This window comes from Xenopus tropicalis, chromosome 3 (assembly GCF_000004195.4).
Source record: "Xenopus tropicalis strain Nigerian chromosome 3, UCB_Xtro_10.0, whole genome shotgun sequence".
In the NCBI taxonomy this organism is placed as follows: domain Eukaryota; kingdom Metazoa; phylum Chordata; class Amphibia; order Anura; family Pipidae; genus Xenopus; species Xenopus tropicalis.
This window is the reverse complement of record NC_030679.2, coordinates 141170731-141184636: the sequence shown is the minus strand read 5'-3', so window position 1 is coordinate 141184636 and position 13906 is coordinate 141170731. Positions and strand designations below refer to the sequence as shown.

At 46.5% G+C, this 13906-nt stretch overlaps 1 protein-coding gene and 1 pseudogene across 2 annotated transcripts; both read left to right on the top strand.

The window, feature by feature from the left end:
• Window positions 1–5715: 5715 nt before the first annotated feature.
• On the top strand, window positions 5716–5813 carry LOC116409871 (annotated as a pseudogene).
• Window positions 5814–9022: 3209 nt separating this feature from the next.
• Window positions 9023–10205, top strand: nanos3 (nanos homolog 3). Of its 2 annotated transcripts, XM_004919168.4 has the most exons (2): window positions 9023–9499; window positions 9575–10205. In XM_004919168.4, the coding sequence occupies exons 1-2, from the start codon at window positions 9083–9085 to the stop codon at window positions 10034–10036; spliced, it is 879 nt and encodes a 292-aa protein (XP_004919225.1). In that variant the 5' UTR covers window positions 9023–9082; the 3' UTR covers window positions 10037–10205. The 2 variants fall into 2 exon arrangements, with proteins under 2 accessions (XP_004919225.1, XP_004919224.1); XM_004919167.4 differs by having other exon boundaries at window positions 9023–10205.
• Window positions 10206–13906: the final 3701 nt, after the last annotated feature.

The window sequence follows — 13906 nt, the reverse complement described above, 5'->3', positions numbered from 1 at the left end:
AAAAAAAAAGCCCAAAAACCAATAAAAATATATATTGGCGTGTACGGCTAACATGGCGTGCGTTCATTTGCGCGACTATTTATATGCGGCTACAAGTGATGAAATGTTTCGCCAGGCATGGATTTGCAGTGAATTTTTGGACGTGTGGCGAATTTTTCTGCAGCAAATTTTTTCATGCGTTTCGCAAAACCATCCGCCAATGGCAAAACGCATAAAAAAACGCGAAAATTCCCCGCACATCCAAAAATTTGCTGCGAATCCATTCCTGCTGAAACATTTCATCACTTGTAGCCGCATAATGAACGCACGCCATGTTAGCTGTACACGTCAATACTTTCGTAAAAATTACTGTATTAAAAATGACCATTTCCCTGCAAACTGGCGGCTGCGTCACTCTGGGGGAAACACATACTTGAATAAATAGCACTGCAAAGTCCATATTTTATTGGCAAAAGCTCATTTACTGTACTTTTCTATAATTATTATACCTAGTAATGTATTTTGTGCGACTAAAGATTTACCTTTATAGTACTGTATATTTTGGCGACTAAATATCCACCGCTATAGTACTGTATAATATCGCGACTAAACATCCACCGCTATAGTACTGTATAATATCGCGACTAAAGATTCCCCGCTATAGTACTGTATAATATCGCGACTAAACATCCACCGCTATAGTACTGTATAATATCGCGACTAAAGATTCCCCGCTATAGTACTGTATAATATCGCAACTAAATATCCACCGCTATAGTACTGTATAATATCGCAACTAAACATCCACCGCTATAGTACTGTATAATATCGCGACTAAAGATTCCCCGCTATAGTACTGTATAATATCGCGACTAAACATCCACCGCTATAGTACTGTATAATATCACGACTAAATATCCACCGCTATAGTACTGTATAATATCGCAACTAAACATCCACCGCTATAGTACTGTATAATATCGCGACTAAACATCCACCGCTATAGTACTGTATAATATCGCGACTAAACATCCACCGCTATAGTACTGTATAATATCGCGACTAAATATCCACCGCTATAGTACTGTATAATATCGCAACTAAATATCCACCGCTATAGTACTGTATAATATCGCGACTAAACATCCACCGCTATAGTACTGTATAATATCGCGACTAAATATCCACCGCTATAGTACTGTATAATATCGCAACTAAACATCCACCGCTATAGTACTGTATAATATCGCGACTAAACATCCACCGCTATAGTACTGTATAATATCGCGACTAAACATCCACCGCTATAGTACTGTATAATATCGCGACTAAACATCCACCGCTATAGTACTGTATAATATCGCGACTAAATATCCACCGCTATAGTACTGTATAATATCGCGACTAAATATCCACCGCTATAGTACTGTATAATATCGCGACTAAACATCCACCGCTATAGTACTGTATAATATCGCGACTAAATATCCACCGCTATAGTACTGTATAATATCGCGACTAAACATCCACCGCTATAGTACTGTATAATATCGCGACTAAATATTCACCGCTATAGTACTGTATAATATCGCGACTAAACATCCACCGCTATAGTACTGTATAATATCGCGACTAAATATCCACCACTATAGTACTGTATAATATCGCGACTAAATATCCACCACTATAGTACTGTATAATATCGCGACTAAACATCCACCGCTATAGTACTGTATAATATCGCGACTAAACATCCACCGCTATAGTACTGTATAATATCGCGACTAAATATCCACCGCTATAGTACTGTATAATATCGCGACTAAATATCCACCGCTATAGTACTGTATAATATCGCGACTAAACATCCACCGCTATAGTACTGTATAATATCGCGACTAAATATTCACCGCTATAGTACTGTATAATATCGCGACTAAACATCCACCGCTATAGTACTGTATAATATCGCGACTAAATATCCACCACTATAGTACTGTATAATATCGCGACTAAATATCCACCACTATAGTACTGTATAATATCGCGACTAAATATCCACCGCTATAGTACTGTAGAATATTGTGACTAAATTTTTACCACTATTGTACTGTATATTTTGGCGACTAAATTTTTTACCACTATAGGATTGTATATTAGTAGCGAAATTCCATACATGCCAAGACTTTAGTGAAATTTCGTAAAAAGACACAGAATTGAATAAATAACACTGTAAGTCCATATTTTATTGCCAAAACCTCATTTACTGTACATTTCTGTAATTTTTCGCCTGCCTGTAGTAGGAGTTAATTTTCGCATAGCCTAATGCGATATTTAGCGCGCCTAAGTTATAGTGAATCATGCGATCGTATTCTTTTCAACACATGCATTAAAACTAGCGCATGCGGTCGCGCAAGAAATCTGGCCGATTTCAGGCCAGATATCGGTCGGACAGGCCCATTGGTAGTGCCTGTACACGGGCCGATTAGCTGCCGAATTGGTCTAAGGGACCCATATCGGCAGCTAGAATTGGCCCGTGTAGGGGCACCTTAAGAGCCTGGCTAAAAACAATTGATTTTTTATTTTGATGTGGAAGGAAACTGTCCCACCTAAGATATGCTGGACGGCCTGTTGGATTTTGGTATAGAGATGTTTGTATGATTCCATTTTTGATGTATATAGTGGTATCCAGGGAATTGATGTGTGAAGAGGAATGGTTAAGTGTAAGGTTAATGGTGGGATGAAATTGGTTGAATCTGGTGGAATGTCAATAGTTCCATTTCTGATGCTGTCCATATTATAAGTACCGTATGTCATCTATATACCGTAAATAGGTCGACGGTCTGGTGTTGCAGGAAGCCAGGAAATGTTCTTCTAACTAAGCCATAAACAAGTTTGCATGCTGAGGTGCCATTTTGCTTCCCATAGCACTTCCCATCAGTTGGAGGTATATGGCATCTCCCAATGAGAAGTAGTTGTGTGTTAGTATAAATCTGATTGGCTGTAAAGTTGCCATTGTGGGTATATGAGATTTTTCAAGGAAATACTGGTAGGCTGCAATACCATCTTCATGTGGTATGTTGGTATAAAGAGACTCCACATCCATGGTAGCAAGGATGGTGCCCTATGGAAGTGGACCTATGGTAGCCATGGTAGTTTAAAAGGTCAGTGGTGTCCAGTATGAAACTGGATGTTCTCTTGACAATTGGCTTCAAAATGTTTTCTACCCAGCAAGATATGCCCTCAGTTAATGTTCCAATACCAGAGATGATGGGTCATCCTGGGTTCCCTTCCTTATGTATTTTGGGTAAAGGTCCCCATACACGGGCCGATTCTAGCTGCCGATATTGGTCCCTTAGACTGATTCGGCAGCTAATCGGCCCATGTATGGGCACTACCGACGGGCCTGCCCGACCGATATCTGGCCTGAAATCATCCAGATCTCGATCCGGCAGGTTAGAAAATCTAGTCGGATCGGGGGCTGCATCGGCTCGCATCTGATGCGGTCCCCGGACCGACTTTTGCTAAGCCCGTCATTATAATTCAATCGTTTGGCCCCAGGGCAAGTTTCTTTGTATATTTATGAGTTGGATCCTCTTCCAGCCTTTTATAATATGTGGTGTTAGACAATTGTCTGTTGGCTTCTTTTATGTAATTGGTTGTGTCCAATATTACCACAGCACCCCCTTTATCAGCTGGTTTGATTATCAAGTCTTTGTTGGTGTTCAAAGCCCATATAGCATTTTTCTCCTGGATACCGATATTGTAAAGCTGGCCATACACGGGCAGATCCGCTCGCTTGGCGATGTCGCCAAGTGAGCGGATCTTCACCCGATATCCCCACCTACGGGTGGGCGATATCGGGGAGGCATGTAGGCGAATTCAATCCTTTGGCCCTGGGGCCAAACGATCGAATTCTGCACGCGGCAATGGGGCAGTCGGTTCGGGGACCACATTGGCTCGTTGATGCGGTCCCTGAACCGACTGCCCCATTGCCGCGTGCAGATCCGACTGGATTTTCTAACCTGGCCGATCGATATCTGGCCAATTTCAGGCCAGATATCGGTCGGCCAGGCCCCTCGTTTCTGCCCCTACACGGGCCGATAAGCTGCCGAGTCGGTCCAAGGGACCCATATCGGCAGCTTCTATCGGCCCGTGTATGGGGGCCTTAAGTCAACTTCCTTTGCTTGGCTAGTATATTACATATAACTCTAACTCTCTCTGATCTAACAGTATAAATGTTGTGCCATTCCAGTTTGTATTTTGCCTGACGAAGGGGCCCAAAGCTGGCCATACACGCACTGATAACCTAGTTTCGTACGATATTCGGTGTGTGTATGGCATGTCGGTGAGTCGACCGATATCGCAGGATGCTGCTGACTCACCGATCAGGCCGGTTAAAAGATTTTGATTGGGCGCCATAGAAGGCGCCTAAGCAAAATCTGCCGTCAGGGCTGAATCAGCAGAAGGAGGTAGAAATCCTATTGTTTCTACCTCCTTATCTGCCGTTTCAGTCCTGAACGGTAGTGTTTTGTGATTTCCCGTTACAAGACACAGGTAAGGCCCAATCTAGTTCCTTTTACCCAAAGAAAAAAAGAAGCCCCAGACTGTGATGTCTTCCTCTTGCTAATTGTATCTAAAAAGCAGTAATTAAGAGATTAAAGAAATTGAGTGACCAGAAAAGGAAATATGGTCCAGAGAGTGGGGCTGAGATGTAAGGATTGTAAGGAGTGGGCCCTTGGCACCTCAGCCCGACACTGCTCAGCACATTGGTACCACTGCTGGCGTCGGCGCATCTCCCCCCATCACGGCTGCAAGTAGGAAGCGTAGTATGTGGTAGGGTTGAGGGGGTTTGATGTTGGCCCGGTGGGCCCCGGACACCCCAGTCAAACCCTGCTACCATTGGCACGTGCAGCTGGGCACTACAATGTTACATACATAGTTACATAGGGTTGAAAAAAGACCAGTGTCCATCAAGTTCAACCCATCCAAGTAAACCCAGCACACCTAACCCACACCTACCAATCTATACACTCACATACATAAACTATAAATACAACCACTAGTACTAACTGTAGGTATTAGTATCACAATAGCCTTGGATATTCTGATTGATCAAGAACTCATCCAGGCCCCTCTTAAAGGACTCGCGAGTCTTTTTCGGTGATTTCCGGAAATCGCCCTGCCGCGTCTGCCATCCCGCCGGCGACTTACATGTTCGCCGGTGGGATGGCAGGGGTAGGCAACTCGGGGAGATTAGTCGCCCGCGGCAAAACTCCCTGTTCGCGGGCGACTAATCTCCCCGAGTTGCCTACCCCTGCCATCCCACCGGCGAACATTCTGTGAGAGCAGATGGTTAGTTATCACTATCTGGGCAATGTTTGTTCTTTGATAGGAACATCCAAGCTTGCAGGAACCGCACCCTGACTCAGGCTGATACTGACCCAGCCATCTGATCCCGTACTGTGACAGTTAGTTTTTTATTTCGATGATAACTGCCCTTAAAAGCAAATGCCAGGGAACTGATTGTTATTCATTATATATTCTGCAGGGCTTCACAGAGATTATACAATGAAGCTTACAATCTAAGGGCCCTACCACATTTATCAGGAGCCAATTAACCTGCCTATTATTCTGTGGCTCCTTCCCTAGCACCCTTCTATAAATGATATGCTATTATGCAATTGTGCCCAGGGCATGGCATGGATATTGACTTTGGGTAGGGAAAGAGTTTGCTCCGCTTCTCGGCCTTTTGGCTAAGATCAAGTGTAGTATCTGTTCGAAGCATGGGGGGGATGCGTCCTAGCTAAAGGATGCATAGAGGAAAATCCCCCTACTGCCGAGGCAGAGAGGCACTTGATCCTCTGGCCAGAGGGCCGGATTGCATATTGAGCCTGAGTTGAAGTGCCCCAGGCCTTGCGAACCTGGGGCAGGTCACTGCACTTTTATGAATTTTACCCTACCCCTATTTATTTTTCACGCACTTTTACACTTTTGCACTTACTAGGATTGGGTGCTTACCCCTCGGGGCTGCACTAATCCAGGGGAGGGATGTGTGGCCTTTTGGCTCCTTCTCTCCCTGAAACCGGCCCCTGGAGCGGGCGCAAATCGTTGATGGGACTTCTTCGGAGGTCCACTGGTGTCCGGACCTCTTCTCGGCTTCGGCTGGGAGGGGGATGGATAAAGGGGCTCCCCTAGCTTTGCGGCGAAGGGAGTCCGAAGACCCTTGCCTCCTGCTGTGCCTTTTGGCCGGGGAGGTCGGGGATAAAGGGGTCCACCGTAGCCTTCGGGTGAAAGTGGACCTGAAGACTCCTTTTCTATGCTGCGCCTTTTGGCCGGTAGTCTCGGGGTTTTTGCAGACTAAGTCTCTTTTGAGACTAAGTCACAGGCACCCTACTGCACTATGTGTTGCACTTTATTGTGAGCACTTTTTTTGCACTGGGTGTAACTTAAAGCACGCTCAGGCTTAAGGAAAAAAAAAAAAAAAAGAGTTTGCTCCGTCTGGCCAGAATATTCCTTTGGACAAATGATAGATTAGAAATGATTCATTGTTACACAGTAATTGTTTCTTTTAGTCCCCCAGCTATTGATAAACTGCATCTCTCAACACCCCCTCAACAGAGGCCTTCAGGCTCTGGGTCCAAGTTGGCAGCTTTAATCGCTCATGTATGACCAATACAGCAATTTAAGCCTTGCCCAACTGGGTTTTTACACTTACCCTGATCTTGCCCAGTTATTTGGTCAGGCAGGCAGGGATTCAAAATAGGCCCAGGCATTTCAAGTACACAGAGACCCAAACAGCCCCTCTGGCATTTGCCTGAACCCACAGATTGCCAGTCCGGCCCTGATTTTCAGTACACAGAGGCCCAAACAGCCCCCCATAGGCCCAATAAATAGTGAGTGTCTATGTCACCTTACAGCAGCCCCTCTGGCATTTGCCTGAACCCACAGATTGCCAGTCCGGGCCTGATTTTCAGTACCCAGAGGCCCAAACAGCCCCCCAGCCCAATAAATAGTGACTGTCTATGGCACCTTACAGCAGCCCCTCTGGCATTTGCCTGAACCCACAGATTGCCAGTCTGGGCCTGATTTTTATTACACAGAGGCCCAAACAGCCCCCCAGCCCAATAAATAGTGACTGTCTATGGCACCTTACAGCAGCCCCTCTGGCATTTGCCTGAACCCACAGATTGCCAGTCTGGGCCAGATACATGGGCCGATAAGATAAGCAACAGTTTATGCAACTACCCTTTCCTAGGTTTATGCAGCCCACACTCTGGCAAGGAAGGTGTTAATAGGAAAAAAGATAGGGCTTAATACTAAGCAGTCTGAATGGGGTGAGGTTAGTATGGAATGTGCTTGCAAGGAAGGGTCTGGAAGGCAACAGGTTGACACCATACAGCCTGAGAAGGATGGGGTTAAAACTGTCTCATTTGGAAGGAAAGTGCTGTTAGAGAAGGGGTTAATACCATGCACTATAAAGTTACGGTCCGCTCGTTTAGCAAGGTCCCCAAATAAGTAGATCTTCTCCCGATACCCCCACCCAAGGTGAGTGCTTTAGAGCCAAATGATCTAATTAAAATGGCGGGCATAGACGCCATTGGACCAAGGACTTTCCAATCTGATGGGAAAATCAGACCTGCCTAATTGAGATCTAGTCAATATAAGGATAGATGACAGTCAGGTAGGCATGTTGGGGTGCCCATACACGGGCAGATAAACTGCCCCTATTGAGATAGGATTAGTAGTGTCTGCTCTGGCAGGATAGGCATTAGTATTGTCTGGACTAGTGTAGCAGGACAGGAGTTAATAAAGCCCATTGTCTCCTCTTGGCTTTTCTCACCATACTCTGCCATGTCATTCTCAGTCTACTGTACCATTTATTGCCCCCCCCCCCCCCATCTCTCCTTTTCTAATCATGCTGTCTCCCACCTTGCCCTGCTCTCTCCCACCTCACCTATCAGCAGCTGGCAGTGTTGGGAGCTGCAGTTCAGCAGCATCTGCATAGCAGCAGGTTAGTTTTCTCTGGTATAAGGGCTGTGAGTGGGAAGCACCACAGGTCAGCCAGCACTTGTGATTGGTCTTCAGATTTTCAGTAACTTATTGCTGGTTCCAGGAGACCCACAGTCCTCTGCTACCAGGGGTGCACAGTGCTCTGATTCCAGGAGACCCTCAGTCCTTTGGTTCTAGGAGACCCACAGTGCTCTAGTTCCAAGAGTCTCTGAGTCCTCTGGTTCTAGAAGACCCACAGTGCTCTAGTTCCAAGAGTCCCTCAGTCCTCTGGTTCTAGGAGACCCACCGTGCTCTGGTTCCAGGAGTCCCTCAGTCCTCTGGTTCTAGGAGACCCACCGTGCTCTGGTTCCAGGAGTCCCTCAGTCCTCTGGTTCTAGGAGACCCACAGTGCTCTGGTTCCAGGAGACCCTCAGTCCTCTGGTTCTAGGAGACCCACAGTGCTCTGATTCCAGGAAACCCATGAATCCATGGAAATACCCTGGACATGGGAAAAACTTTAACAGAGGGCGAGACGCACACAAGATGGCGACAGTTGGTAAAATGGCAGCAACAGGTCAGTATGGTGACAATAAGACAAGATGGCGACCGTAACAATTTATATCACTGACTCCAAACCTGCAGCCATTGAGTTTCTGAATTACTCACCAAAAAAATTACAAAACAAAATGGATATACTAATGTATATTTCTATTATAGCACTTTAGTAAAGTAGAAGTATATCTATATATATAATATATTATTATGCAGGAGAACCATGAATAATAAGGGTCACAACGTGGATTGTCCCACTATAAGGGTGTTGCTTACAGACAGCACGTACCTGGCAGAGACAGGTTAAAAAGTAAAAAGTTTTCAGTATCCTACACACCCCCCCACCCCCAACTGGTCTCTCCCCTCCAGACAGGTCTGTCCCTATCATTGACTGGCTAAAAGTATATTGTTTGAACCCTCTGGGAGGAGTGACTGTGGGTGATGGAAGGAGGGGACAATAAAAGAGCAGCCCAGAGCTAAAGCTGGGGTTAGACGGCTGCAGACCCCCGAGAGAATCACTTCTACTCCTTGACCCCTCGTGCCAAAAGCAGGAGACACTATGAGTTCCTTCAGCATTTGGAAGGATTACCTTGGCCTGAATGCCCTGGTGAGACAGTTGGCACTAGAGGAGACTGCCGCAGATCCTGAGGTGCCAAGCACTGGGGCAGAGACAGAGGTGCCCATGCATGACAGACCGCAAGAGGTGCCATGGAGAGGCAGAGAGATGCCAAGGGGTGGCACAGAGACAGAGGTGCCCATGCATGACAAACAGCAAGAGGTGCCATGGAGAGGCAGAGAGATGCCAAGGGGTGGCACAGAGACAGAGGTGCCCATGCATGACAGACAGCAAGAGGTACCATGGAGAGGCAGAAAGATGCCAAGGGGTGGCACAGAGACAGAGGTGCCCATGCATGCCAGACAGCAAGAGGTGCCATGGAGAGGCAGAGAGATGCCAAGGGGTGGCACAGAGAAAGAGGTGCCCATGCATGCCAGACAGCAAGAGGTGCCATGGAGAGGCAGAGAGATGCCAAGGGGTGGCACAGAGAAAGAGATGCCCGTGCATGAACATAGGAGAGGCAGAGAGCAAGAAGTGCTAAGGAGCGGCACAAAGAAAGTGGTGCCAAGGAGTGGCAGTGAGGAGGAGGTACCAAGTAGCCGTGGAGACTGCCAAACAGACAGTACAAGGCTGTTTGCATCAAGAAAACCAACCCTCCAAGCACGTGGACGGGACCAAGCTACGGTATCCCCGGTGTCAGAAGAGTCCGTCGCAGGGTGCACTTTCTGCAAGCATAACGGAGAGTCCAAGCACATATACAGCAAGCACAGCCTGAAGGATAAACAAGGCCGGGTGGTGTGCCCCATCCTGCGCAATTATGTGTGCTCCCAGTGTGGCGCCACCGGGGATACCGCTCACACTCGCCGCTTCTGCCCACTCACCCAAAAGGACTATTGCTCTGTGTATCAGGGCACTCTGCGCAATGCGGCCGGTAAGAAGAACAACAGAAAGGACTGAGGAGGGGTTGGCAAGGCCTGGGTACCCTGAGCACTGAGAGACATTATATTAATAATATGGTTCCTGTTACAGACTTCTAGTTATTGCTCTGTGACTTCTGCTCTGTCTCAGTTACCGTTGCACTTTTCTTGTTATTTTATTTTTGTTCAGTAAAAGTTTTAATATTTCAGCCTGAGAATCCGTTATTCTGTGGGTCAGTCCCAGGAGAACTAAGGGAAAGGTAAAATAAAACTGTATTTATATGTAAGGGTTAATATTACGTGCCTAGCACCCTTCTATAAATGATAAGGTTTTATGCAATTATGCCCAGGGCATGGATATTGGCTAAGTTTTGGGTAGGAGAAGAGTTTGACTCTGGTTCCTGTCTGGCAAGAACATTCCTTTGGTTACAGTATAGATTACAAATGATTCATTGCTATACAGTGAATAGTAGATTTGTTTCTTGTATTCCTGATAGGCCAGGCCCCTAATTGTTGATAAATTGCTGGTAGGGGATGCTGGGATTTGTATTTTAACAACCAGAGGACTGCAGGCAGAGCATCCCTGTTTCTTTAATTTCTTTGGAGCCCCAGTTTTTGTACATTGTTCTGGGACCTCTCTTTTCTATGTCCTGCCCTGGGTTTATTTGTATTTGTTATATTTCATGGTATAAGTTGCCTTAGCTCATAACAAGGTTACAGATATATAGAAACATTGGGGTAACAGTCACCCAGCTATAGTTCCAGGGGTACCCAGGGCACAAATAAGCACTCACCCCAAATCCCCCCCTAACTGGCCTTCAGGCTGGGCCCCCTTAGCCCATAACAAGGTTACAGATATATAGAAACATTGGGGTAACAGTCACCCTGCTATAGTTCCAGGGGTACCCAGGGCACAAATAAGCACTCACCCCAAATCCCCCCCTAACTGGCCTTCAGGCTGGGCCCCCTTAGCCCATAACAAGGTTACAGATATATAGAAACATTGGGGTAACAGTCACCCTGCTATAGTTCCAGGGGTACCCAGGGCACAAATAATCCCTCACCCCAAATCCCCCCTAACTGACCTTCAGGCTGGGCCCCCTTAGCCCATAACAAGGTTACAGATATATAGAAACATTGGGGTAACAGTCACCCTGCTATAGTTCCAGGGGTACCCAGGGCACAAATAAGCACTCACCCCAAATCTCCCCCTAACTGGCCTTCAGGCTGGGCCCCCTTAGCCCATAACAAGGTTACAGATATATAGAAACATTGGGGTAACAGTCACCCTGCTATAGTTCCAGGGGTACCCAGGGCACAAATAAGCCCTTACCCCAGATCCCCCCTAACTGACCTTCAGGCTGGGCCCCCTTAGCCCATAACAAGGTTACAGATATATAGAAACATTGGGGTAACAGTCACCCTGCTATAGTTCCAGGGGTACCCAGGGCACAAATAAGCACTCACCCCAAATCCCCCCCTAACTGGCCTTCAGGCTGGGCCCCCTTAGCCCATAACAAGGTTACAGATATATAGAAACATTGGGGTAACAGTCACCCTGCTATAGTTCCAGGGGTACCCAGGGCACAAATAAGCCCTCACCCCAAATCCCCCCTAACTGACCTTCAGGCTGGGCCCCCTTAGCCCATAACAAGGTTACAGATATATAGAAACATTGGGGTAACAGTCACCCTGCTATAGTTCCAGGGGTACCCAGGGCACAAATAAGCACTCACCCCAAATCTCCCCCTAACTGGCCTTCAGGCTGGGCCCCCTTAGCCCATAACAAGGTTACAGATATATAGAAACATTGGGGTAACAGTCACCCTGCTATAGTTCCAGGGGTACCCAGGGCACAAATAAGCCCTTACCCCAGATCCCCCCTAACTGACCTTCAGGCTGGGCCCCCTTAGCCCATAACAAGGTTACAGATATATAGAAACATTGGGGTAACAGTCACCCTGCTAAAGTTCCAGGGGTACCCAGGGCACAAATAAGCACTCACCTCAAATCCCCCCCTAACTGGCCTTCAGGCTGGGCCCCCTTAGCCCATAACAAGGTTACAGATATATAGAAACATTGGGGTAACAGTCACCCTGCTATAGTTCCAGGGGTACCCAGGGCACAAATAAGCACTCACCCCAAATCCCCCCTAACTGGCCTTCAGGCTGGGCCCCCTTAGCCCATAACAAGGTTACAGATATATAGAAACATTGGGGTAACAGTCACCCTGCTATAGTTCCAGGGGTACCCAGGGCACAAATAAGCACTCACCCCAAATCCCCCCCTAACTGGCCTTCAGGCTGGGCCCCCTTAGCCCATAACAAGGTTACAGATATATAGAAACATTGGGGTAACAGTCACCCTGCTATAGTTCCAGGGTACCCAGGGCACAAATAAGCACTCACCCCAAATCCCCCCCTAACTGGCCTTCAGGCTGGGCCCCCTTAGCACATAACAAGGTTACAGATATATAGAAACATTGGGGTAACAGTCACCCTGTTATAGTTCCAGGGGTACCCAGGGCACAAATAAGCACTCACCCCAAATCCCCCCCTAACTGGCCTTCAGGCTGGGCCCCCTTAGCCCATAACAAGGTTACAGATATATAGAAACATTGGGGTAACAGTCACCCTGCTATAGTTCCAGGGGTACCCAGGGCACAAATAAGCACTCACCCCAAATCCCCCCCTAACTGGCCTTCAGGCTGGGCCCCCTTAGCCCATAACAAGGTTACAGATATATAGAAACATTGGGGTAACAGTCACCCTGCTATAGTTCCAGGGGTACCCAGGGCACAAATAAGCACTCACCCCAAATCCCCCCCTAACTGGCCTTCAGGCTGGGCCCCCTTAGCTCATAACAAAATTACAGATATGATTATAATTTGTGGAAGCAAATAAAACATCAAGGGACCGATCATTTCTTAAATGTACTGTCCCTCATTTAAGGGGTGGTTCTCCTTTATGTAAAGTTGTAGTATGTTATAGAATGTCCCATTCTTAGCAACTATGCAATTGGTCTTCATGATTTATTGTTTATAGTTTTTGAATTATTTGCCTTTCCTTTCTGACTCTTTCCAACTTTAAAATGAGATTCACTGACCCCGGCAGCTAAAACCGATTGCTTTGTGAAGCTACATTGTTGTTATTGTTACTGTTACTTTTTATTAGTTAGCTTTCTATTTAGGCCCTCCTTTATTCATAGTCTCATCTCTTGTTCAAACGACTGCCTGGTTGCTAGGGTAAATTGTGCCATAGCAACCAGATAGTTTCTAAATTACCAAACTGGAGAGCTGCTGAACAAAACTCTAAATCACTGAAAAACCATAAAAAATAAACAATGAAGACCAAATTTATCACGCATGTATAATGAACTTTACTGTAGTCACTTAAAGACAGTATATGCAAGTAGGATAAGGGGTTAATAGGGAAACTAGGGGTTAATAACACGCAATCTGAATGGGATGGGTTAGTACTGTATATGCTTGAAAGGAAGGTTCTGGAAGGTGGTGGTGGTGTTAGAACTGCATGTTATTGTCTGGTCTGCTAGAGAGAAGGTTAATTATATGCAGCCTGATTGAAATGGGATTAGTAGTGTCTGTTTGGGCAGGTTAGGGTTTAGTATTGCCTGTTCTGGTCTGGCAGGGGAGGGGTTAATGCTGTATAGATTCTTGTCTCCTCTTGTCTGCCATTTCATCCTGTATCTCCTTAATCCTGTTCTCTTCCCTCCTCATCCTTCAGCTGCTGGGGGTGCTGGGAGCTGTAGTTCAGCAATCTACATCAGGGCTGGAACTAGGGGTAGGCAAAAGGGGCAGCTGCCTAGGGCGCAACGATTGGGGAGCACCAGGCAGGAGCCTCTCTTGCCTACCCCTAGTCTGTGCTCCGTTTTCCGTTTTTGCGCGTAATGA